Here is a 27,051-nt window from a genome sequence, read left to right on the forward strand (position 1 = left end):
TAGAACCATAAACTTGCAATATCAATCAAAACTGCAAATAATAAAAAAAAAATCCTCGATATATATATTTTTCTTTTTCATCCCACTATAGTTCAACTAAAGAAATTTACTGAATTGAAAGCAGATTCTCGATATGTTGCTGGGGGAAAATTAATAGGCCCATGAGTGAATCGCACATCCTTATCTATCATATAAACATGTACATGTAAAATAACAACTATGCAGACAAGTGTGAATATCTCAGTTTTATCTGTAAAATTTACAGATTCAAGTGTGTAAATTTTACAGAATAGAGTGTAAATTGTACAGATAAAGTGTAAATTTTACAGATAAAGTGTAAATTTTACAGAAAAAATATAGAAAATTTACAGATGAAATTGTAAACATTTACAGAATAGAGTGTAAACTTCACATTTTTCAGCGGGATGTAACCCTTGGTGGATTTGTTGTTCGCACTGGATAGGTGCAAACGATATTGACAAGGAGAACCTATTTGTCTGGGCAGAAAACAACAATAACGTCACTTCCTTTTCCAACTGGCACCCGGATGAACCTGATGACATTGGCGACCAGGACTGTGTACATCTGTGTCGTAGCGGGATTTGGGGAACAACCCTATGCCACGAGTTGTATTCATACATATGTGAAAAAGACTAAAAAATATTACAAATTGTATAAAATAGTCATAAGGTCAACAATAATCAGGCAAACCATTAAATAATGCAGAAACCTGTGAGTAAACCTGTTATTCGGTACATGTATATCTATTATTTACTGAATAAAAAGAATTGTAAAGGAAATATATGTTGTTTTTCAATGAATTCTAACAAGTCAAATGTAACTTGTCCTTAAATACCCCCCTCCCCAATGCTTGAAAAGTGAGAGAGTATGTAGAATAAAATTTAATATTATCATTCCAAAATGCTTGATCGACCGTAGTAAAGAAGATGGGGAATAAGGCGGGCAGATGCATATAGCGTCGTATATTAAGTAATCATATTCAGTATGTGAATTGAGTATTTAAATTAACTTCTCATTATTGAAGTTTATGAAGTTACGAGAAAAAAAACCTTTTTTGAGAGAAAAAAAATCTCGTAATTTTTTTTCTTTTATAAAATTATGGTACAATGTATTCATGGGATTCAAACCCTTAGCAATAAAAATCCGACATATCATACTGCTTTGAGACTAACGCGCTAACCACTATGCAAAATGGCTCATAATGATTTTAGACTTTTAAATCATGATTATATGATTATGATGACCCTTGACTTAATGGACTTGAAATATTTCTCGAGAAGATGCGAATATTTTGTCATAAAAGTTTTTTTTTTAAGGTATTGTGGGTCTTTGCTTCATGTTTTTGTAAACCAAAAAATGTATATTTTATTGCAAACTTTCAGGAATATCTTTCAAGAAAATTGAGCGAAGACTCACTCAAATTGAAAAAGTTTGTTAAAGTATGAAAAATGATCGTTTGTTCTTTTTAGTGTTTTAAGTGTGTATGCTTTTTTCATGGGTAAATATGTTCAGTCTTGGTGAGATTATAGTAAATTGTAGAGATTTTACATTAAGTATACTTTGATATTAGATGAAATATCACATAAAATTTGGATATAATTGAGATTAATTTTTTCACTTCATATCTGTCGCACTATAGGCACTTCGTCCGCCTTATCCCCCAACTTCTTTCACAAATTGATTACCATATCATTCATTGATTGGATGTTTGCCTTTATTGAAACCAATGCTACTTTGCATAGAATCTAACAATACCCAGATAACACTGACCAATAGTTTTGAATGGTTGTTTTCCAGCGCGGCATTTCTAGTCACCGGCAATACGTGGTCAGTAAAAGCCTGTTTACTGTCTTACAAAAAACGTGTCATCTTTGTTGTGATTTGACCGAATTGAGTCTGCCCTTATAAAACGTACTTAAGTCTGAGAATGCTCTCAAGTCCAAGAATTTTCTCAAATCAAAAATTCTCAGACTCACTGACCGTCATAAAAATGTTGAGAAAAATAAAAATTACTTAAACTCTGTTTTATTCTCAAATTCTCAGCTTCGTAATTCTTAAGACTTGAGTTGAGAATGTTTTTGAGAATTCTCAGTTTTATGACGGCGGACCCTGGTCTCCCAGAGCCAAACATGGTCCTCGCCATTATATCCATACAGGACACAGGAGTATCATTAAGTGAGCTCATTCCTCACAATAACTCTTTTTTGACATAGAGTTTTTGGATAAAGTTTTTGGATAAAATTAGATTTGATTCCATGAATTTTTTAATGTTAATGTAATTTATGGCATTGATTCCCAAGGTGTATAAGTTTTGAATTCATTACTTAACTCTTTACAACTTACTGAACTGTAATGTAACATACACTTACATATGTAATGTTCACGTCATAGAAATAGAAATTTAGCATTTCCCCGCAAGCACAATATAGCGTGCTACACTTTTCTCCAAAGTTTAACGTAAATAATTTTATGACGTAATATTTTTATACAAAAATGCTTTTTATTTTTTATGAGATTTTTGAAAGTACGAAATAGAATGGAATTTGCATTTAATTAAGATTAAATGAACTATTTAGTGTGCGTGAAAATGCGTGATTGTAGGGAAATGGGATATATGCGTGATTTTGCGTTAGAAATAGGAAATGATGTATGCGTTAAAATGCGTGACTGCGGGGAGGGGGTTAATACATTTCTTGATTTGATAAGATGTCCTGCATAAAAAGCATATTTTGATTTACCTGGTAATTATGGGGAAATGTTATTTTTTATGCCCCGTAATCGAAGGTTCAGCGTTTTATATTTTTTGACATCGTCCATCTGTTTGCCTGTCTGTTTTAACCGTGTCCTTACTTTGTGACTGGACTGTACTATTGGTTTTGTATTTAAGGTGGAATATCCCTCTGATAAGAGAGATAACTCTTCTGATAAGATAAGAGAGAAGACTTTCTGCAGACATTAAGTCATGAAATCAGTAAATTTTCATGCCAGAGTTTACAAATTTGCATTTATATGAACCATTTAATAGGCAACTCAATCAAACATATTCTAACGTACAGATAATTATTTCTAGTTTCTATTGCTATTATATTTATTAATTATTTATAATGGTTTACCTAAAACATTTATACTCAGGTCCTTTAAACGGTGTAAATTGAGAAATTTCTATCTCTTAACTTGTAAGTCTTTCAATTGTACAGAAATTTTAGATGCAAAGTTGTTTATCAACACTAAATTAATATTTTGTTTCATTAAAATATATTTTCAAGGGCGATAATGGAACGATAACTCTTGTTTATGGATGCGTATTATTTTACATGCACAGAAAACAATTTGATATTCTGATTTAAAAAGCAACGCTTCAGTATGTTTTCTAATGAAAATTAGGTAAGTATGAGAGTAAATATTATTTTTATATATACCTCATATTTATAATTTAATTGTGAGATTAAAATAATTGATCTTTCCATTTGCCATATCAAATTTTCTTCACATCATGATATGACATATAATTCATTTCTGAAAAATTAAGCAACGCTTCATACTTCAAACTATTTTCCATTTGAATTTAATGCTTTACTTGTTGCTGAAAATCAATATTTGGAATTTTTAAAAAAAGTCGTGAAATTTAGAGCAGAGGGATATTGCCTCTTAAAAGGTGAATTGCTTATTACAAGACCTTCCTTTGGGAACCACCAAATTTGACCTCTTGAACCTGGATTTTAAACCATTTTTTCAATAAAAACCAATTTCGACATCACTTAGAACTCGATAATAAAAATAATTTAGTTTAGATTCGGAGTGTTATGATATTTGAAGCATTGAGAAACACAACGAATTGTCATTAATAAATCATTTGATACACTAAATACTTAATCACGGAACAGCAAACCGTTTGTTTTGTTAACATGATTTATTAATTGGTGTTATCATGCTTGCTTAGTAAATATTTTCAGCATCAAAGAAAAAAAAAATAGTGGGTTATCAATCAAGCTAAATATTTGTTTACAAAACTCTAAATTGTTATTAATAATGCAATAGTATGAGCATTGCTGTTAAAATAACGCGGGAAAGAATAGCCTGGGAGCTCCTACCAAAAAAATTCTATAGTTAAATGTAATTAACTATCGTTAGCCAAAACAAACTATAATTAGCTAAAGTTAACTATACATAATAAAAGTTTTCAAGATAGTCAATCAGATTATTTTACTGTGAGTTTTAGATAGATATATTCTACTTTCCGAACATCCCAGATGTAATTTTCTGAAATTTATATTAAATGAACTTTTCTTTTATATTTATATAATTTATCAAACAATTAGATAACTGGTATGTAATATGTATTAAAGAACTCTTTATCTTCAAAAAGTTCTAGAGTAAAACTTCAAAGTAAATCAAAGTATCAGAGTATTTACTATAGTTAACTGTAGTAATGTTTTTTGTACAAGGGAGGGGTATTATAATCCGTGTGTTACCTGATTCCTCTGAAGTCCAAATGTGTCTTGTTTATAGCGCCTAGACAGAAGTTCTGTAAGATTTACTTATCTTCACATGAAGTGGTCAGTTTCATGGAATTTAAAAAGGTGCCTAGAAGTCACAGAATTCGAAGTGTTTAAAACTTTGGGGTTGAACGTTTCACGTTGCCGTTTTAATATACAGGTTGAAACACTATCTTAGTATTAAAAAGGAATCTGCATTTTGGTAGATTACAGCAAATACAGAGTTGTCATTATACAGTATCGTATCATTAATCCATGTTTTCAAACTTATGGCTTAATTCAGAATTCATTCATAAATATGTAAATGACTGTGAAATCACTTATTTTGGTTGGGTTTAATTTTCCTTGTTTTCGCGCTATGAAGAGACCAACGAGTTCATGCCCACCAAAATGTAAAATATCACATACATTTATTACTTAAGACTTCTTTATCCCCAAAATCAAATCCCTATAAATCCATTTTTCTCAATTCACAAAAAATTGACATCACGAAAATAGGATTTTATAATTTTTATTAAGGATTAAATCAAAAAAATGTCATAGACTATTTTCCCTGAATTTTTCAGCTAAAAATACTTAGAATTTAATTTTCAAAATCGAGAGCATGATTTAATGGATCGCTTTGAGCCTTAAGAATAAAATACAAAGACTCTCAAATCAATTCCGAGCTTTTTTAATCGACTGAGTGTATGGATATAATTCTCAGAGGTTTTAGAAGTTGCCACAGATTTTTCAATAAAATCAAATCGATATATATTATTCTTTTGTACAATTCAAAATACTAAGAATAATCCATGCTTTTGCAATCATCATTAAGTGTTTTTTTATTGCTTTAGATAATTCATGCATCGGCTGAATAACAATGGTAAACTTCGAAAAGATTTAAAAAAAGGAATTCTTGAACTTCTAGAGACATATAAGAAGCAAAGCAAAAAAGAAGACAAAACCGGATTTAGGATAGATATGGTAACGTACTATTAGTGAGGATATAATTCAGGCACTAAGGATAATAAAGATACATATATAAATTTTGTTAGAATGCTGCAATTGATGGATGACTGAAAAGAAGTTCAGATTTATAAATAAAACTTAATTTTATACTTTAAATTTTTAGCACTCTCACCATGTTCGGATGTGTCATCTATATGATTTTGTGCTCTGTGTTGACTACAGCTAATGCCATCCAGTACGAGTCTCACTATATCGCGGACACTGACTTAGATGACGTTGTATTCTATGATTCTCTCCTGTCCGTGCACCGTTCGGACTCTCTGACGCTGTGTTTCGCTATGTGTGGCCAGAATTGTAACTGTCTCGGCTACAACTCTGAAAGAAAGAAGTGTCATCTGTATAAATCGTGTGATTCTGTGAGTAAAACTGATAAAGAAACTGGGTGGAGGTATTACAACTCAAAGTTGGAAGGTATGTAATACTGATGAAAAAAATTGTATCTCAAGCCTTAAGGGTAGTGGATACACACAATAAAAAACATGCTTGGATTGGCTTATATTATGGCCCATTTTGGTTTTAAATGATTAGAAAATATATACATATATACATGTTTCTAAAATATAACAAAATTGTACACTTTTTACGATGATAAGATTCCATGTGTCTGCAACCATCCTTATATATCTATATAAATTTGCGTCACGAAATGGAAAGTAAAAAAATGATTTAACTTACTGTGAAATAACAAATAATTTTCGTTGTTTTCAAGGTGTGAAGAGATCCACGAATTCATGTCCACCACGAAATGTAAAATGTTACATACATACTCAACTATTCTTCATCCACGAATTCAAATTCCCACAAACCAAGAGTTTTTACTCAAACCACCAAAATTTGAACCCACCAAAATATATGATTTTTTCAGTATTCAATTAACGTAAAAAATAACTTTTGTTGTAATTTTTATAATCCTTTTATAACGAATTGTTAGAGAACACTGTCAAATGTGTACAGTTATAATGTATATACAGTTAAACTTGTGTATCTCAAACTCCGATATCTCAAATACCATGGATATGTCAAAGTGATTTGGAAGTCCCAACTACATATTCCTTAAGTATTTAATCTTGGATATCTCGAATCCTCGGATATCTCGAAGTTCTTTCTCAGTTCCATCAGGTTCGAGATAACAAATTTTGACTGTAGTATATCATTGTATCACAAGTATCTATATTAAAGTACAATCACTTTAAAGTACAGACCAGGTTTTGGACTATATAGATATATACATTTATCCCGCTTCAGACAAATTTGTAGATTACTGATTGATAAAAGCTAATCAAGTGGCTCCCTGAAATTCTCTGCATTACGTCGCCGTCATGGAGTAATATGAAAATTGGGCACGCGATTCCGTTCGAGGCGTTGTTAAATAAAAATGGCGGCAAAGAAACGGATTGCGTAGGTAATTTAGTTGAATTTCTTGTTACGATATTTTGTGTTGATTGTAAATGGATTAAAACTTGATATTTTCATAATATGCACATAGATTTTTAGACATTTAAAAAAAACGTCTTCAGTAGGATTCGCCTCGCCCAATACGGGTTTCCATGTCACATCCTGTATGACTCCGTATTAAGTCCCTTACTGACTGTGTAACTAATAGTACATCCAAGTTTTGTGTATTTTATCTTGGACTTTTCATTACATTCAAAAATTAAAAAAACAAGCTAAAGTAAAAACTATTAACTATATATGATCTTTATAGAAGAGGGTTGGCTATTGTATAGAACCCATTACTACTTAGAAACCAAGAATAGTACCACGTGGCCAAATGCCAGGGTAAGAATAATCGGGATGTCTGTTATAATGTTATCATAAAACCTGACAGAAATAAATATACGTGCCTCAAAAATCTTACAGATTCATTTTCTTATTATTCCATCCTATCAGTCTATTGGAAATTAAATAACATAATCTGACTATTTCAGTTTGAGTGTGAAAAGTTAGGGGCCCACTTGGTTTCCATAGAATCGGAGGAAGAAAACACGTGGTTAACAGAAACTATCCTGCCAGCCTGGGATCCTGGTACTGGTTTTTTAAAATAAAAAATTATGTCCTGCTGAGTTTGTAACACAAGATTTGATTGGTTAGCAAGCCAGGGGCCCATTTTACAAAAACTCGAAAATTGTATGTCGTAAGTCGTTCGATTTATAGTAGGTCCATTTTTTATTGTCTGACTTCACAGCGTCAGGCTGTATTAGGATTGATAATTGCTTGATCCGAAACTAATAGATCATACCCAGAGAGCTAGATTTTGTGCAAGCTGATTTACATTGGAAATCTTTTACCTGCATTTTAAAAGAAACATTTTTCAGGGAAACAAAGATTTTACTGATGCAAAATAATGCAGTATTTACTTTGTTTACTCTATTTGCATGAAACAGATTATTCCATATGATTTACTGTTTCAACGTGTCCGTGTATCTTTTTTTCTGCATTTCTTTACTACTGGATCAGTCCATTTATATTCTACGAAAGGGGTGAATCGCTCTTTTCGCGCCAAATGTCACGAGTAAGCGATCTTCGCGCCTTTTCTTGGATTGTTCTATTGTATCAATGGGGGTGCTAACGTCCATGGAATCAAATAAAGTTTGTTATTGTTACCTTCATCTTCTCATGATTCAGAAATTCTGTCTACAAATTTTATCTTATTCCTTAAAACAACATATGAATCGTATGTATAAGAATATGGACATGCAATACAAAAGAAATGATTTCTCTAATTTGTTTCCTCTCTGTTGGTTTATTCCAAATTTTAATGGACTAGTCCAATCACCACAAACGATCGACGCAGTTCAACCAGATTCCAGACGATTTGACGAAAGAAATTACCTGTGCGAAATCTTGGATTTCTTTTCCACGAAGGCCTAAATGTTGGTTTTACCTATTTTGTTCTCAAAAATTATAGTACCCACCTTTCAGTAAAAAAAAGATCAATGAACACAAACTACTACTGTTTACTTCATTGGAGAAAATACTTTCCTACAAGATATGTATTTAGTTATATCCATTCTCTAAAATGTTTACAATGAATGATTTGACAACAGATTAAAGAATATGTGTAGCTTTAAATTTAGATCCAGGGGTAGATCAATCTACTTGCAGAAAAGTCAATCGCATTATCTCGGGTCTTTTCCTCAGAGGTCGAAAAACAAAATCGAATGTATCGACATCATCGGATGTTAAAAATTTCTACATTTCCTGTTCATAGTAAAAACGGAGTTAGAAGTCCCTTCTGTAGTATATTTTAGATAATATCATTACATTGAATAAAGTTATTTCCATATTCCACAGATAATAGGTCTATATACATCATCAATGCTTTTATTTCAAAGTTCGTGAAAAGGGGGGGGCGGTGTCATGGCGTATAAATTAACAATACATTTGTGGTTTTCTTCCCTAGATAAGGCACGAGGAGTGGGACCGAGGAGTTGCGATTGGCAGAAAACCTACATACATTAACATTCTAACAACAACAGAATGCAGCAAAGGCATCATTCTTCTACAAGTTAAATAATTAAATATTTTTACAAGGTTCTCAAATAAAAAGACATATTTCACACACAAAAATGTATTGCTCAAACTGTTTATCACTTCTCTTACAGATATTGCTTGATTAAGTCAGGCAAGATTTTTGAAAAGCTGTTACTTGTGCATATCGTAACTCCTTAATCGCAAATTTCCTCGTTAAGTAATATCGAAACTCTTTCGGGTTTGGAGGTGTGAAAATAATATTGGATACCGTGCGAAACCAAACTGAAACGTACTGTCGGGCAGACGATTTATTTCCAATATGGCAATGAAAGATAATTGGAGTGCTAGTGAAACCGCTTCGTAAGTGGACGGGGTGTCAGAACGAATTGGCATAATAAAGGGGAAACTTTCTGCCTTTCTGAAAATAGACAAAACACAAGCATGGGGGGAAATTGGGGGAGAAGACATAACTAGTGAGATTTACTAGTATTCCCACAGTATTTCACCAATCTTACAACAATTTTATAACACATTTGTTGAAAAAAAAAAGTTATATGAATTCTATCAAATGGCTATTTGAGAAATGGCTATGAATTCTTTATAAACTACTAAATGGATAAACTTAAGTATAAAACTTTAATGTCTTAACATCCTTCTTTATAATACAAAGTACCTTCTCATACAAGGCATTGTTATGTCATTGTATTATGACGTCACAGTAATGAAAACCAGCTGCAGTATCTGTTTTCAGAAACATCCAGTCTATAAAGACTATTGTGACGTCAGCAGTATTGTTGTTTCCCAGAAGAATGTTTCCAATTTTAGAAACAGCAGGTTTATAAAGAAACATCCAGTCTGTAACACATTTTATACTTGATCATGTGATCCAGTTTGAGCCAATCAGATAGTTGGAACAACAAAGAAAAATAATAATTACATTTAATGCATGTATACATACTTGGTCAATATTTACACAAGTGAACCAAGTGAACACATTACTCATCATACTAGTCATTTGATCAACATATTCATTTGAGTGTTAAAGTAGAAACAATTTCTGCAAATTTTCAACATCATCGATACAAACATTGAGATATTTCAGACAAGTTGTTTTTACTGGGGGAAGGTGAAATGACTTGAATTTTTTTTTTTGATGAATGTGACACAATACATCCTCCTTTTTTGGAGCTACTTAGCCATGTATTTCGTTTATAAAATTTCATCATTTGCACTCATTACTTTCTTCTTCTGCCTTTTATAAAACACAATCTGGACAATTGACTGCTCTCTAACATTCTTCCCGTATTATAGACAAGTAATTGTTCACTTTCTGGGAGAATCATTTTCTGGATTTTAAAGCCAAACCAATTCATTTTCCTGTTGGCTCTTACTGAACTCCACCACTGCCTGTTCCTGATAGGACACTTTGCAGTTTGTATCAGTTAATTGTGAAACTCTCTAATGCTTTGAACAATTTAGTAGCATACAAATTTGCTGTGATGTTCTTACTTGATCTTGAATTTGTATAATAAGTGAAATTTCCAACTGCCAAATATTTTTCAAATTTCAAGATTGAAAATTCTTTTTGGTCTGATGAATATTAACAGGAGTTATACATGTATTGATGATTACTAATCCCTTTGCTTGCTGTAGTGTTTCGACAAATTTCACAACTGGTATTTTTCACTTGATCAATCAGATCATGGTTTTATTAAAATGTCTTTTCAGTTCTGCTCCATTGTTCCTGCTTTCTTGGGAAAACTGCATAACCTATGAAACAAAATGCACCATGAAATGAAAAGAAATATGTCCTCCTTCTTTGAGTATATATTAGTAAAATATGACAACAGAAAGAATAATATTTTGTACATGCCAAGAAACTGCTAAATGGAGGAAAAGTGAAGTTGGATCATTGGAAAGGTCTAAGCAAGAAAATAATGACAAAATGATTGCTGTCATCAACACTGATTTTAAGAATATTAAGTTATAATTAAAACAAGAGGCCCATGAGCCACGTCGCTCACCTGAGCACAGTGGCTAGCATAAAAGCAGAAATTAGTTTATTATTGAGAAGTTTTAACCCAAACGTAGTCCCAATCATTCCTGAAAGGCGAGAGGGTATGATTTGCACAAACTTGAATCAACACTACCCGAGAATTCTTCCATCTAAATACATGTATGGCCAATCACGGCTTTGCTATTCTTAAAAAAAGATTCTTAAAGAATTCTCCTATATATTTCTATGTAAAACTTTGGTCGGCCATTGTGGCCCTGCCCTACCCCCGGGGGTCATGATTTGAACAAACTTGAATCTAAACTACCTGAGGATGCTTCCATATAAATATATGATCATTCATGGCTTTGTTATTCTTGAGAAGAAGATTTTTAAAAAAAACTTTTCCTATACATTTCTATGTAAAACTTTGGTCGGCCATTGTGGCCCTGCCCTAGGGTAAATCATTTACATTTACACTTAGACTTAATCTGTAGATAATTAAATTAGTGTGATCAAGAGAATAGCAAAAATCAACTTTTTCTGTACCAAACAAAGTAAGAAATCACTGGGTTTATCATTATAACAAAACTGTGTTACTGAACATGCTGAACAGCTCTATTAAAGAGCATTTGACTATTATAATAAATGGGTTTTTTTTCAAATAAGACTTCTAAAATATTTTTTTTCAGATAACAATTCTTACCATTTAAATATGGATCAGGACACTTGTCTTTTAATGTATTGGGGTCCAAAAAAATCCTCTGCATGTTGACAAATGTTGCAACAAAACTTAATCAATAGTAAATTATTTATAACTTTACCAAAACCCAGGTTTGTTATACAATTTGAATAATTTGGACCTCTCCAACATATGGTATGCTAATTAAATATCATATTGTGCATGCTTAAATGTTCTGTATAAACTTTCTGTTATGAGTTCATATCATAAATTACCTTTCTAAAATATAACAAAAATGTGTATTCATTTTGAATACATTAATTGTTAAAGTAAATTTGATAGAAAAATATGTGTGATAATATTTGGATAAAAAAACTTTTCCTTCTTTGAATACCTGGTACTTTTAGTAGAGCAAATTATACTATGTCTTTCAAAAAAAAATTGTTCAATGTTTATGTGGTAGGAAAGGAGAAAAAAGTGACAGACAAGACTGGGATTCGAAGCCGGGCCCCCTGAGTCTCCTATAAGTTCTTCAATTAGGCTATCTGGTCAGCAATTCATACCTTTTGATCAACTCAACAACAGATACATAGTCTATTCAAGTCGTCCTCATTCGAAACACAAAGTTAATCGTCTTTTTGTGAATTTTATCAATAGAATTAAAAACAGGAAAAGCAGACATGAAGAATATTTTTCTTTACCATAGAAAAAACGACTAATACAACAACTTTTTAAAAACTTGCGACAGCCTGGAATACAAAGAATATTTGGGTGAATGGTGGATTTCCCCCGGGTTGTGCAGTATGGAATTGAACTCCCAAAACACCTTTGATTAAACCTGGATAACTAATAGGATCTTTTAGCTTGACATTAGCGCCTACTCCTTACGAATCCTTTTTTGATAGTCGTCCATTACAAAGTTAACTTAAATTCTTCTTTTCAATAAAAAACTTTCAGTGGAATGTAGTGAATGGTGGATGTGCTGTTTACATTGGATAGGTGCAAACGATATCGACCAGGAGGGGAGATTTGTCTGGACAGGAAACAACCGTGACGTCACTTCCTACTCCAACTGGTACCCCAATGAGCCGGATAATACTGGAGAACAGGACTGTGTTCATCTGTGTCGTCAGGGGATTTGGGAAGATGCCGGCTGTGATGTAATGAGTTCATATATTTGTGAAATGGATTAAAAAATGTCACAAGTTGTGAAATAGTTGGATTATCAACAATTCTCAGAAAAACCATTGAGAATGTCTTCATACATGGATGAAAAAGATCAAAGATCTACATGCTGTTTGTACATAAGCAGAAATGATTTTTTTAATATGCCAAATCAAGAAATAATAAACAAAAATTATAAGATGGATTAATAGATTGATTTTTTTTTATTGTTTTACATCTTGTTTGCGAATTTCCAAATCTTATTTAGAACACCTGGCAATGAATAGTTGCTTCCTGTATTGTTTTACCAGCATAGGTCAGTTGCAGCCGAGGTTAGATATTAGAGAGGTTGAGATCTTAAACTTGTACGCGTATGTGTACTTGTATATATTTTGACGTAAACGTACACGTTTTTTTTAAATTTGTCTGTTGAGATTTTTATGACGTGTAACATATACGTGTACACCGCGATCGGTGTTTTTAAAAGTAAACAAAACTTGATGAAAATAAGTGCTCGCGAAAGTAAACATTCTATTTAATGTGTATCAATCACATTTTCACACTTAAATTGGCTAATTTTTATCATTAAAGCTACACGTTTTCACTTACGTGTAGATTCCATTCTTCAAGTTTTACGAACGTGTAGCAATCTTGACGTTACTAAAATTGATGACGTAATACACACAGAATTTAGAGAGTACCCGTACACGTACACGTTTGAAATCTCAACCTCTCTATTCCGAGCAGAAGTGAAAAATTGTAAGTGTTTTTAAAACTTAAACTGGTTGAATGTTCTGAAATTCAAATACATGTACATGTTTATAATAAAGAAATATCCTCAAGAGAGCAATACATTTACTTCATTAAAAAATTAAACATTCTAAGCTCAAGGTATATTGACTATTGAGTGTGCGGCAGCAGACCCATCAACTCAATACTAAGCCCCAATTCTAAACCTTTAAATCTTCCTCTTGAAAACTTAACAGGTTCCGCCGTCAGCAAAATCCCTCAATTAGATATTCAGTTTCATTTCTAACCTTTTCAATTCACGACAATTATACCCCCACCCTCAAGTCACCGTTACCATACTAAATTAAGTTATCCTTATCAGAATTTTTAGTAAATACTCAAAAAATTTAAGAATAACTCTATTGCAAAATTACAATCTTACATGTTCCCAAGGAAATTAAAATGTCGGAAATACGTAGGAGACGACGGAAGACCCGAATGTAGGGTAGTAAAAGTTATTTTAAATCTGATGTAAGTATACTCACAGATGACGGACTTGACAATCGTTTTCCATGTTGGCAGCCCTTAATCATCTATTTGCTGATTTTGATAGAACACAAATAAATAAACACCACAAAAAATCAAACCTTACCCCCACTGTTGCAGCTTTTGCTTTATGTGCGTTTTCTGAGTACGGATGCTTTTCATATATTGACTGGGGACAGGATAGACGTTTGTCAGTGTACATTCGGTAGATGTCGTCTTTCGCTGACCCAGGCCATCAACGACATTCGGCATGACTTTTTTGAAGGTCGCTGGTAATTAGTCACTCAGCGACTCTCTACCATCGGCTTACATTTACCTCTGTCTTTTGGCTTGTCAATGCGTATATCACGGTATTGAAATTGATATTTACTAAATCAATCCAGAACTATTAATTAGATTTGAAACTATTCTGCAAATATCATGCTTTATACGTTTCGTAAAAAGAAATCTTGACATGAGCCCATTGTAGATGTGTCTGAGAAAGGAACGAAGGACAATTCTGCATGTGAGATGATATATTTATCTGTTTCATCGTAACTAATCTTTTAGTGAAAAAAAGTATTGTGAGCATATAGAAATAAATCTAATTATAAAAGGAAGCAAAATTAATGGAAATAAATAAAATATCAGTAACAGTTGTTACCGACTGTTGGTCTATGTTTATTTATTATAATTTATGAGAAATTCTCATTCCAAATATTGTTACCCATGTACATGTATATGTAACACCAAATCTTATAAAGTATTCAAATGTTCAAAGCTCAGTGGTCGATTTAAAATTTTGAATTGTTGATTTTTTCGAATGGAAGAGCACTTTTAGGCATGAGTTTTTTAATCGATAAATACTCAAAAAAGAACGTTTGATTATATGATTAATCTTTTCTTCCGCTGACTAGTTTCCTCACCATTTTTTATTTGGTGCGGTTGTATTATTCTCCAAATAGTTACTAATAACTATATATAATTCTAACGTGTTTTTTCTAACATCAATGAGGCTTTAATGTCACTTTTTGCCATATTTTCTATATCCTAAGACAAATTTTATTTATTTTTTTTTAATTATTGAATTCAGTATTATTTTTAATTTTAAAAAATCGCGAAAACGCGCGAATAGCGTCATGTCTCGTCTAAGCCGAGTTGAGTTATATTAAGGTTAAGGTGGTCCTTAAAGGCTTTAATTGAACTACATAAGAATGCGTCGGTTCCATGCTTTTAATTCCGTGTTCCTGCAAATAATTGATGACGTAATACACAAAACGGGTACAAAACATATAAATGATACATCTTCCTGCTTTTAAAATTGAGTCGAGAGCTACAATAGATTTCATAAGAAAGTGAAACATGTGAAACCTTACATTATTTTTCTAATGTAAAGACATTAAACCAGTGGTTCTTCAGAAGAAGATTTAGAAAGAAGAGTTTTCCTATTTAATTTAATGTAAAACTCTGATTCCCCATTGTGACCCCGCCCAACCCCCGGGGGTCATGATTTGAACAATTTAGAATCTAAACTACCAAAGGATGCTTCCACATAAGTTTCAGCTTTTATAGCCCAGTGGTTCTTTACCCTTCGGCTCAGATGAGCTAATAAAAAGTGAAATATAACATTGTTAAGTCTACTTTCATCAGCTATCGCAAGCTGAATTCAATTTCAGGCATCAGGTGATATGTAATTGGCGTACAAGTATGTATTCGCTTTAACAAAAGAATTGACATATAGGAAAAAACAATTTTCCAGAAAAAGTGACATGTAAAAATCAATTTTCATTTGTTGTTTTCTACCGTATATATGTCTAAATTTTTTAAATTTGTATTTTATACCTAAAATTTATTATTTACAACTTTACAATAAACCTCCAAAATTGATCGAAACACCATTTTGTCCTTTAAAGCGTTGATTTTTGCATGAATCTTGGCCTTGAAGTCCATCAGGGCAGGCCTGCCCCTAAAAAAATTGTGATATTTTGATAGGTTAGAATGTAAGGCATAAAGATTTTTTAGGGGCACCCCTGCCCTGGGGTCGAAATTCACAAAAAACCTACAAAAAATAAGGAAACCAGATTTTCATAATCTGCTTTAAATTTATGCCGTTCATTCTTATAGTCAGACTAGCTCAGTTGATATGCGCTGACTTTTATACCTTGGAGACGCTCTTGTTAAAGTCGGGGGTTCGAATCCACCTGGTACAACACTTATAGAGTTTTAAATTTCGCCTTTCAAAGACTATTTTAATTTTTTTATGGACTTCAGGGGCGGATCCAGCAATTTTTGAAAGGGGGGGGGGGGGTTACAGGGTTTTGTCTTTCTAACACCCCCCCCCCCCCTTACGCACTCTCAAGCAAAGATTCACACACACGTATGGACAGATCTATATAAGGTTGTGGTAAATAATATCTTTGTTTTACGCCCCTTTTTTCTTTGGAAGCAAAGAAACACATTTCAAAAAAATACTGAAGCCTTGAAATTGAATGAATTTTTAGCATTTCCAAAGAGTACAAAGAATTTTCTTTTAGAAATGAAAAAAACCCAAACTTTCTGGGGTGGGTGGGGGTTTGGTTTAATAGTTCCCACAAAAGATATTTGATATCGCGGGAATCTAATATCAAATTAAACCTCGCATGATACATATTATTTAAATGTATAAGATATATAAAAATAAGTAGAATATTTTCTACCATTCTCTCATAAAAAAGGAATCGTGAAGGTAAATGGAAGAAAGTTACTAAATGTGTGAAAATCTCTCTAGTTCAATAGATAGATGCGTTAGACGTACAAATATGTATTCTTGGAAAACGTTTCATCTCTCTCTCTCTCTCTCTCTCTCTCTCCACTTGGCAAAAAATAAAGGGGGGTTCCAACCCCCGGAACCCCCCCCCCCCCCCTCTGGATCCGCCAATGGACTTGTGTTTTTTACCTTCAATTTTATACCCTTTATGCATGCCCATTCTTGATATAAGGAACACTAAAGAGATATCAAATCGTAAAAATCCCATGTACAGTTGTCAGTGAGGCGGAACAAACCTCAGTATTAGCACACTTTCTCAGAGGACAAGAATAACTCACTCTGTGTTACTCAATACGTGTATTCTTGGCAGCATTGAGCTGCGATGAATTTCAATTGTATATATTCCTTTAAATTTAATCAAATTGATTTTGGCTACATATTTCAGTAAATGCACTCCCTTGGATTTCATTTAGACCTTTATAATTTGCTCACATTAATTACAAGTTTTTATTATATCCACGGATAAATAGCCTAGAAATGAAGAATAGAATTTCAGAGACAGGAGACATTACCTTTATGCACAATGAGAAGTAAAGACAAATATCAATTAGGCCTATTACATTTGGAGATAACAAACTCAGAAAAGCAATAAAAAGGGTTCCTCCTATCTCTACTCACTGAAATAAAGATTTAGGGGAAAAAATTGTTATACGTATTCAGCTTAATGTCATTATTCAGAACGGACATCGAAAAGCTTTTTTGTAGAAAATAAACCAAGCCCGGTTTTATAGGTCAGATCCCTATTTATAATGAAGTGATCCCTCAAAGGACAGTGTATAACCTGACATTCCTCTGTTATATTTTGATGTTAAAAGTTAAAGCATCTACATAAGTACTCGCATTAAGTGATATAGGTTGAGTTAAGGTACATTGCTTCCTGCCATTTTTTAAATAGTACAAATCTTATTCAGCGAAAACACATGTATTATGTGGAAAGAAATTTTCGAAATTAAAAACACTAAGATTTTAGAAAGAAATGGACATTGGATAAAAGATCACAAAGAAACTATATGAGCATTTCCTTGCATTTCCACATTTTTCTTTTTTAGATTTTACAATAAAAAAACTTGCAATAATTTTTATGCAATTTTAAATTACATTAATTATTATGGCAAAAAAGCACCAAATAACTTCTGTTAGATTATTGACATGAAGTCAAAATTATAATGTATTCCTAAAACAGCTGTAAAGTCAGGGTTGGTAAATTCTGACTCTTTTTCAGATAATTTGTGAATGCTTAATTTACCTAAGGGTATATAAATATTATTACTTACCCTCTATTTCAAAAGCATGTTAAAGCGTTATTTCTTGGAATAAAATATGTAAACGTGTGTTAAAGTAAGCTGGAAATTGTATATATGTGCTTTGAAAGTAAATTATTTTGATGGCAGTTTCCAATATTCTATATTGCTGTATTTTGTCAGTTCCGTATGCATGTGCTTAAATTTTATAAAGCGTTAAACAGCGATTTAAACGTTTTTAATATGTACTGTTTCAGTGTAGTTCAGTTTTTCCTCGATGGTCATGTCACTTGAAAGAGTGGGATTAAGGATAATTTTTGGACAGGGTTGGACTTTTTTAAGTTAGTGCGTTATAAACTTTTTGTCTGGTGTCAGAAGGATACGGAGATTACGAACAGTATTCAATCTCAAAGTCCATTAAACAATACAAAATAGGAGCAGAGCAAACACGGACCTCCGAAACATCAGAGGTGCATGGGATCAGGTGCCATGGAGGAGTGAGCATCCCTTGCTGACCGATCACATCCGGCGTGTGTTCATTGTCTTGATTGTGAAATAGCGGAAAAGTCCTTCGTCAATTCAGAGTTATAAAGTATTTGTAAAGTAAGGTGAAAAACGAACGCTAAGGATTTACCAATCTTTTTTTGTAAAAATATGTCTACAAATTTTACGAATAGTGCTTAGTGGTTAAAATTTTTAAATACTTTGTTAAAAAAAAAATATTTGAAATTAACAAAGTATAATTTGACAAAGATTGAGTTTAACAGGCACGTGTCATCAGGAGGACACCTCTCAATTTAATTTTACATTAAAGGGGGGTAAAGGTAGTTGCGTTGTATACAATTCAAATTACTCTATGTTAATGCATTTAAATTATTATTTCAGTTTCATGAATTGATCTAACGTGAATATTCTAGGAATTTAATGACAGCAACATTATTCATAACATCACGTCAAATACTTGTGTTTTTTTAAACAGGACTCGAGCTCTGTTATTGTCATTGTATGTATTTTACAGGGTGTGCCCTGTTTGTTTAGGGCGCACACATCACTGAACACGGCCTTTCAATTCTGTTGAGTTGGTTTCCCTTTCTCACGTTAATTTCTACCCAGTGAATTGTCTGAGTTATGGTTTTTAATGTTATTCCCTTTTTCTCAAAATAATTCTGTCCTCTTTTTTTTAAATATTATGAATAAAGTATAATTTGCGAAAGTGCAAGGATATGTACATGTATCTCTAAAATGCGTCTCGAACTTCATAGTTAAAATAATATGCAAATAAAACAGGTTTCGGTATAACTGTATTATAAATGCTTAAGCAAGATATTAATCATGTTACTTCTAGCATTTAGAAAATTTTAGAAAATATTATTTTTAAATCTGCGTCCCAGCCATTTTAACATTTTGCTGTTGTAACTGTTCACTGCAACCCCTTCCTTATCCACAATAGTTCTTGGGATATAGTCATAAAATAAATGTATTTTTTTTTTCGAAAAAAAAGGTTCTTCTGCTTGTAATAAATGAAAGTAAAAATGTTACACTCCACTTTTTATTCTGTGACATGAATGAAGCCTTGAAGCATGACAGATGAAGAGATGACATTTCATGCTTACTGGAAAGTCAGACTTGTTAGTTATCTGTCATTGGAAGCTCATATAGAGAATGTACGGTGTGCAAATGGGTTATTCTCAATTCAATTTGATCCCTTATTTTAAAGGTACTTGGACACAGATTTGAAGTCAATATTTTCTCATTTTTTCTGTATAATATCACGAATTATATATTTTAATAGCATTTCACACAAAAATTAATTAAAAATCTTATTTCATCTTATTTCATTTAAAAGTTATTAAAACTTTAATTTTTTTGGCGGGTTTGATTGACACACTTTCACAAATTTTAACTTTATTCTTAATGCTTAGGAAAAGTGGCAATTTTGATGTGTTTTAATGAGAAATATTAAAACTTTTATCAAGAAAAATAATTTTATTCAGAGTAGAAATGTTAGAAAGCAAAATACCTTCACAAGTATCGTCATTCCGAACTAAGAGATGCGTACAGAGTTTAGCAAATCGAGCACACTCGTGTTATGAATACAGTTTTTGTAAACAGGGCTCGAGTTCTGTTATTGTTTATATTTAGAATTCACCGGGTGCGTTCAATCGTCACAGTCTGCTTACCACAACTGCACGGACTGACAATATATTGTGTGTTTGTTTTGCTTTTGAACATGTCTACACTGAATTTTCTGGATTATAGTATTAATATTTTTCATTTATGCACAACAAATTTGCCACTTTTCCTAAGAATTAAGAATAAAATTAAATTTTTGAATGTGCAAGGATATGTCAATCAAACCCGCCGAAAAATTTGAAATTTCAATATCTTTTAAACGAAATAAGATTTTTAATTAATTTTTGTGTGAAATGCTATTAAAATATATAAGTCGTAATATTATAGAGAAAATAATAACTTCAAATCTGTGTCCAAGTACCTTTAATCTTACGATTTCCTAATTTTTTCCTGGGTGAATTTTCTTAACTTTTTATATGTGAGTTACCAATACCTAATCTACAAATCTGCATGTATGTTTAAACTGTTGCAATTAGTTCTAATCTTTCTGTAGACTGACTAGGTTAAACTTCAAGGTGTAATTGTTATCGAGATGATACTCGATGTCAAGATTCTAATGCGAAACGTGATAATACGATTTCAATAGCCGGTCACGATAAAACACTTCCTTATATATTTCACGGTCATCAAAATTGTGCATGAAAATCAAACAAGAATGATACACTTTATTAATTCCTTTGAATAACTGTTGGCTGCATTAAATATCAATTTGAATCAGACACATGGATCACCTATCACCAAAAAAATATTTGACTTAATGAATATAAGGGACCAGGCAAAATTTATCACAATGATGGGACCATGTACAAAACAAAATTTTCATTTTAAAAAAAGTACGTGTCCCATGGCATTCGTATTTAGAAAAAGTTCTGTCCAATGCCTTACGACTTTAAAAAAGTTACTTTCCCATGGTTACATCTTAGGTTTAATGAAATAATTGGAACAAACCTATAAGGAGTCTTTCATATTACAGATATTAAAAATATCGATGAAAGTTTTCTGTTTGTTCATTTTCACACTCTGTAATATTTTTCATTAATTTAAAGATTTATCTTGTCATTTGTATCCTTTAAAGGCTTTTTTAAAAAAATAAATAAATAAACATAATATTTATTTTTGGGTTAGATACCGTAACTCATTGAAAAAAAGAATGTGTCCCAAGTGTACTTAATGCTAGAAATGTTTTTGTCCCATGGTTTTCTTTTATGAAAAAACTCATATGTTTTTATGCGATAATAAGAATTTAATGTGTTGATGAAAAAAGGGACCTGTCGTATTTTCGAAAGTAAATAATAAGCAACTTTATACATTTAACATGAAAAACATGAATAATTTAAAAGACGTACGTCATGGAATGAAGTATATTTGTATATTGTAATCACAGGAAAAAACATTTTAATGTATAATCTTTTTAATGTATAGATAACCTTCAATTCTGAATAACTTCTCCCACGTTAATCCACATACATCAAAACTTAAATTTATATGTATAGAGCAGCCCAGTTCTCCAGGCTGCAATAGCATTTCACCCCCTTTTGTATTTCTTTGTAGTTGGTTTCAACGTGTTACCATTATATAATATATTAAAAACAAGATAAATTCTCTGTTTTTAGTGTCTTTTTGCTTGTCCCCTTACCCCATCGACGTTTCAATCTGATATAGTCTTACTGTGCATTTTAATATAATTTATACATGATAAAGATTATATATAAAACTTCATTTTTTATTGCAGTTAACTTACATTATGATTTTGAAAATTTTATTATCTTGTATAATCAAAATTTGAAAGTAAAATTTCTCCATTTTTTAGAAGGCATTATTAAAGATTTTCAATTTCGGGTCAAACTACTGATGTTAACCACAAAGTGTGGGAAGTGTCAACATCAGATACATAAACTGTACTTGTAAACACATTTATCTAATATATGATCTAAGCCTAGATATTTTACACTGTCATTTTATCAAGATTTAATTTTAATATAAACGAATTTCAAGATATCAAATGAAAATGTCCCAAACACGACGAAAGTAAATGATTGGCTAAGTTTAAAGCTTCCCTGTTTTGAATTAAACATAATCTTAAGATCTTTGAACTCAAGAAAGATTTTTTAAATAAAAAATTAGCGTACACATGTACTAAATGTTACAAATAGCTTATAGTAATTAAACTTAGTGAATCTGATGGATACATGTATAAATTTGTTAAAAAAGAATTATCTGTAAATTTGTTATGTATTTGTTAAATTGAAGATTCAAAATGTAACATATATTATGAAACACCCTGTATTATCCTAGAATTTTAACTGTGAAGTATAAGTATACTTAATTTTCTTTAATGATTTATACGAAAACCATGACCATACCTTTTGTGAAAATAAACTGATTTTTGATGAATCATCTAAAGGTATTACTTTCATTTAAGTATGATTTATTGTATGTATATAAATAATGTATATATGTAAAACAAATATTTTTGCTCGGAACTTATGTACATGAATATGATTGTATAAAAACTATCTAGTTTAATCCCCATGTTTATATGTTTTTCCCTTCAATGATGTAACTTTTCCTCTCTTATGTAATGCATAATGTATTTCATCTATATGATTATAATCCTAATATACGAGCGTTTTTATTGACTTTCTCTTTGCCCCAAGAGGACCCTTAAATCATCCATTAACAAATTAAACTGAATATAATGAGCTTTATTTAATAGGTATCAAAATCGCAAAGATTCGAAAGTTCTTAGACCTTAGTTGACACGAAGAATACTTTTCAACATGCACACTCAGTGATTTTTGCTTTACATATCTCTTATCCCCATGTCATTTTAATATACAATGTATTATGGAACAAAATTTTAATTAGTGCAATTGTGTACCTCTTTTTTCAAGTTTTAATCGAACAGGTAGGTAGATCTTCCTATAATAAACAGTTAACATTGGCTTAATGCTGATTTGGAAGTTGGGTATAAATTTGTGAGTTCGGTATTTAAGGTATTTTTAGTTTCGATTTCAGGATGAGAAAATTTTTGTGAGCACATAATTTAGAATGGCATAGTTAGATACATTTTGTTAAGTGTCCAGATAGCTAGATACACTTTGTTAAGTGTCCAGATCTTATCAGCAAATGAACAGTACAGAAATCATAAATCCTTTTGCAAAACACGATGTAAATATAGATACATAATTTCTCCTTTCCTGTTTTCACGACAAACAAACAAAATAAAATCAAAAACAATATGTATACGAAGAACCAGCCTGCAGTGAATTGTACGCGAAAAAAGTAATCATTTGCAGTAGCCTTTAGTTCAATATCAAGATACATCAAGACGTTTTATTAGTTAATGCATGCATTTATTTTCTTTCAAAGGGTGATTTGTTGCATCCTTTTTAAAGATACCACACAGTCTTTAACACTTTTCAATATTGGTTTTTTTTGACCAGAAAAAAAGACTTAATGGTACACAGGCAAAAGTGGCTTACATAAATTTTATGTGAATTCTTCGCAAGAAAAAGACACAAGAAACAAGACATATGAAATGTATGTGAAATCTTCGTGTGATTCTAACATAAATTTCATATGAATTTTAGATGAAGATCATTTCGCATAAATATCATGCAAAGATAACTTCACATGAAGGTGCAAAAAATATTTGTGTGAAATTCATATAAATTTATTTTCACGATTTTCACTTGAAAATATATTTATATAATTTTCATATGATTTTCACAAATTTTTCAAATAAAAAGATAATCTCATGAATATCATACAAGCAACTTTTCCCTGTGTAATATAGTTAAAGAATTATATGAAAAAGTTCCAATATTAATGAAACAGCATACCCTTCCTACATGGATGACAATAGGCTTATGAAATTTATGTATCCCATTTGATTAGATATGCAAGAGCCTAATATTCTTATAAAAACAATTGCAAATGACAACCAAAAGTCGAATGACCGACTTTTTTGGTCCTAATTGATAGGCCATTATTTGAATTATGTACGGATTTTTTCATTTGCCGATCATGACAAGGAACGCATGGTGGTTGGGACCGGTCAACAGGGATCCTTATCCCTCTATATATTTAGTGCCCATCCTTGACGATTTAAGTGATCCGTCTCTTCTTCTTATTCTTATGGTGAGCTTGGATATTTTTCAGTATTTCCTTAATTTTATATATATATCAAAACAAATCTTAGTGACCTTGAAAAGCAAAAATTTGTTTAAAGTGAATAAATTAGAATATTATTTGATGAGTGCGATTTACTGTAATTACAGGATAAATCTTCTGATTACTTCTGAAGTTAAAAAAAATATTTGTTTTTCTAAAGAAGGAAGTCGCCTCCTATGAACTCGGTAGCATCAATTTTTCTTCCAATAAATATTTTGTTAGATTACAATCAATATCTCCGCCCCTTTACTCACAATACTTTAATATCCCTGTGTGCGAAACACAAGGTCTGAAACAAGCCCAACATGTCGGTAAGTGCAATACCCAAACATTTTTTTTTAAATAAAAGGCGCATGCTGTATTAATTTCTTTGGGCTAAGATTTTTTTTTCTCCGTTGTAGGGATTTTCTTTTACAAATCTCTTAGTAAAGTTAATTTTTCAATTATTTTTTCCTCTAATGATGTTTATCTTTTACGTCTACTAGGGCATGGATTCCGAGACGATTGAAATGGAATCGCCTTATGAGAATCAGGTAAAATTCCTACATTGTATGTCTTTGAATAATTATTGCATACTAAAATTAGATTAATTGACGAACTAAAATGCATAAAAAAGCGTCAGTTATTTCCTGTTTAATAAAGATTGTATTCTGATGCTTGTATGTGTAACGCCCAATCGAAAATTATTATACAATCATTTGCCGAAGAAAAGCATCAAAGAGTGAGGGTGCTTTTGATTAACATTCAGCAGGAATCTGGGCGTACTTCAAAATTGAAGATTTTATCGATGTGTCACATTTGATTTTAACATTTTTCTATATCGGGTTCCTGTGCTATTGAAAAGGATATTTTTTCCCAAAAGTGAATTTTTATTTACTAAAAAATAATATGCAATTTTGCTAGATCACACATTTGGTACAAAATAGTGCATTTTAAACATTTTTTTCTAATTCAAAAGATTTATTTCTATATTTCATAAAGAAAGTTATTTTCTTCAGCAAAATTTGAAACGTTAATTGTTTTCATTTTAATTCAAAAAAAACGAAAATACATTTGTATAAAAAAAAAAAAACAAAGATCCAGAGAATAAAAAAAAGTTTTCCATAAAATATCTAACTGTGTAAATGTGGTGCTGTCCTCTTTGTGTAGCGGTGATAGGCCAGTAATATAGGCCACCTGTACTGTATACTAATCGAGCCTCGCAATGGATGTTACTTTTTTTTAAATATAAACAATCAATTATATTTTTCAGTTTCATTTTATCAGGAACCTATATACTGACCAGTATATAGGTCACTGGTTTTATGTACTGATGTGTTAAGATTTTGAAGTAAATAAATTTTGGTTCAGGTTGATTAAATCTTGGGCGAAATCAATTTAAATTTTCTATATTTTCTATGATGAACATGTGCACTTATCATCAATGCCAGTGTTTATTTTTTGTGAAACATGTTATTGCACCTCCTAGGAAAAACGGTCATAAATGTTACAATCTGACATGGTATTTCAAACATGAATCAAAGATAAGCCAATGGCTGAGTTTGTAAAGTCTGACAAGATATATTCATCCCAAAAAATCATTGATATTTAAACCGTAAATGTTTCTTACAAATGATATCTACAGATTTTGCGTCAAATACGCCCATCTACACTTGTGGAATACCCTTACATTTTAAAAAATTAAAGGCGCATGCTGTATTTCTTTGGACTTAGGATAATTTTTTTGGACTTAGATTTTTTCTCCGTTTTAATAACATGGGGATTTTTCTTTTACAAATCTCTTAATAAAATAAATTTTTCAATTATTTTTTCCTATAATGATCTTTATCTTTTACGTCTACTAGGGCATGGATTTCAAGACGATTAAAATGGAATCGCCTTATGAGGATCAGGTAAAATTACTATGTCTTTGAATAATTGTTGCATACTAAAATTGAATAAATTGACGAACTAAGATGCATAAAAGCAAAGCGTCAGTTATTTCCTGTTCAATAAAGATTGTATTCTGATGTTTGTTATCTGATGTTTGTTAGGTTACACCATCGAAAATTATTAACTCGCATTCAAATACAATCATATGCCAAAGAAAAGCATCAAAGAGTGAGGGTGCTTTTGATTAACATTCGGCAGAAATCTGGGCGTACTTCAAAATTGAAGATTTTAATGATGTGTCACATTCGATTTTAATATTTTTTTTTATTTTTTTATCGGGTTCCTGTGTAATAGGAAAGGGATTTTTTTAGCCAAACGTGAATTTTGATTTGCTAAAAAATAATTTGCAATTTGGCTAGATCAAACATTTTGTACAAAAAAGTACATTTTTAAACATAATTTCGAATTGCTCCCTATCTCTGGTTCTTTCCTACAACTTTGAAACGTTAATTGTTTGCATTTTAATTCAAAGAAACGAAAATGCATTTGTAATAAATAGAGAAAAGATCCAGAGACTATAAAAAATGAACTTTTCCACAAAATATCCAACTGTGTAAATGTGGTGCTGTCCTCTTTGTGTAGCAGTGATAGGTCAGTAATGTAGGCTGCCTGTACAGTATACTAAAAGTGAAGTTTTTGATTCGAGCCTTGAAATGGACGTTGATTTT

At 31.5% G+C, this 27,051-nt stretch overlaps 1 protein-coding gene across 1 annotated transcript in view; it reads left to right on the top strand.

The window, feature by feature from the left end:
• The first annotated feature begins 2,093 nt into the window (after positions 1-2,093).
• Positions 2,094-27,051, top strand: part of LOC134230510 (uncharacterized) — an 89,594-nt gene continuing 64,636 nt past the window's right edge. The window contains exons 1-5 of the mRNA XM_062712347.1: positions 2,094-2,196; positions 5,691-5,939; positions 7,234-7,307; positions 7,457-7,553; positions 12,677-12,837. Coding sequence (XP_062568331.1) covers positions 2,094-2,196; positions 5,691-5,939; positions 7,234-7,307; positions 7,457-7,553; positions 12,677-12,837 — 684 coding nt within the window. The remainder of the gene's footprint in view (positions 2,197-5,690; positions 5,940-7,233; positions 7,308-7,456; positions 7,554-12,676; positions 12,838-27,051) is intronic.

The sequence above is a fragment of the Saccostrea cucullata genome, unplaced genomic scaffold (assembly GCF_032062105.1).
Source record: "Saccostrea cucullata isolate Sc308-1 unplaced genomic scaffold, CSIRO_AGI_Scuc_v1 ctg1655, whole genome shotgun sequence".
NCBI lineage: Eukaryota > Metazoa > Mollusca > Bivalvia > Ostreida > Ostreidae > Saccostrea > Saccostrea cuccullata.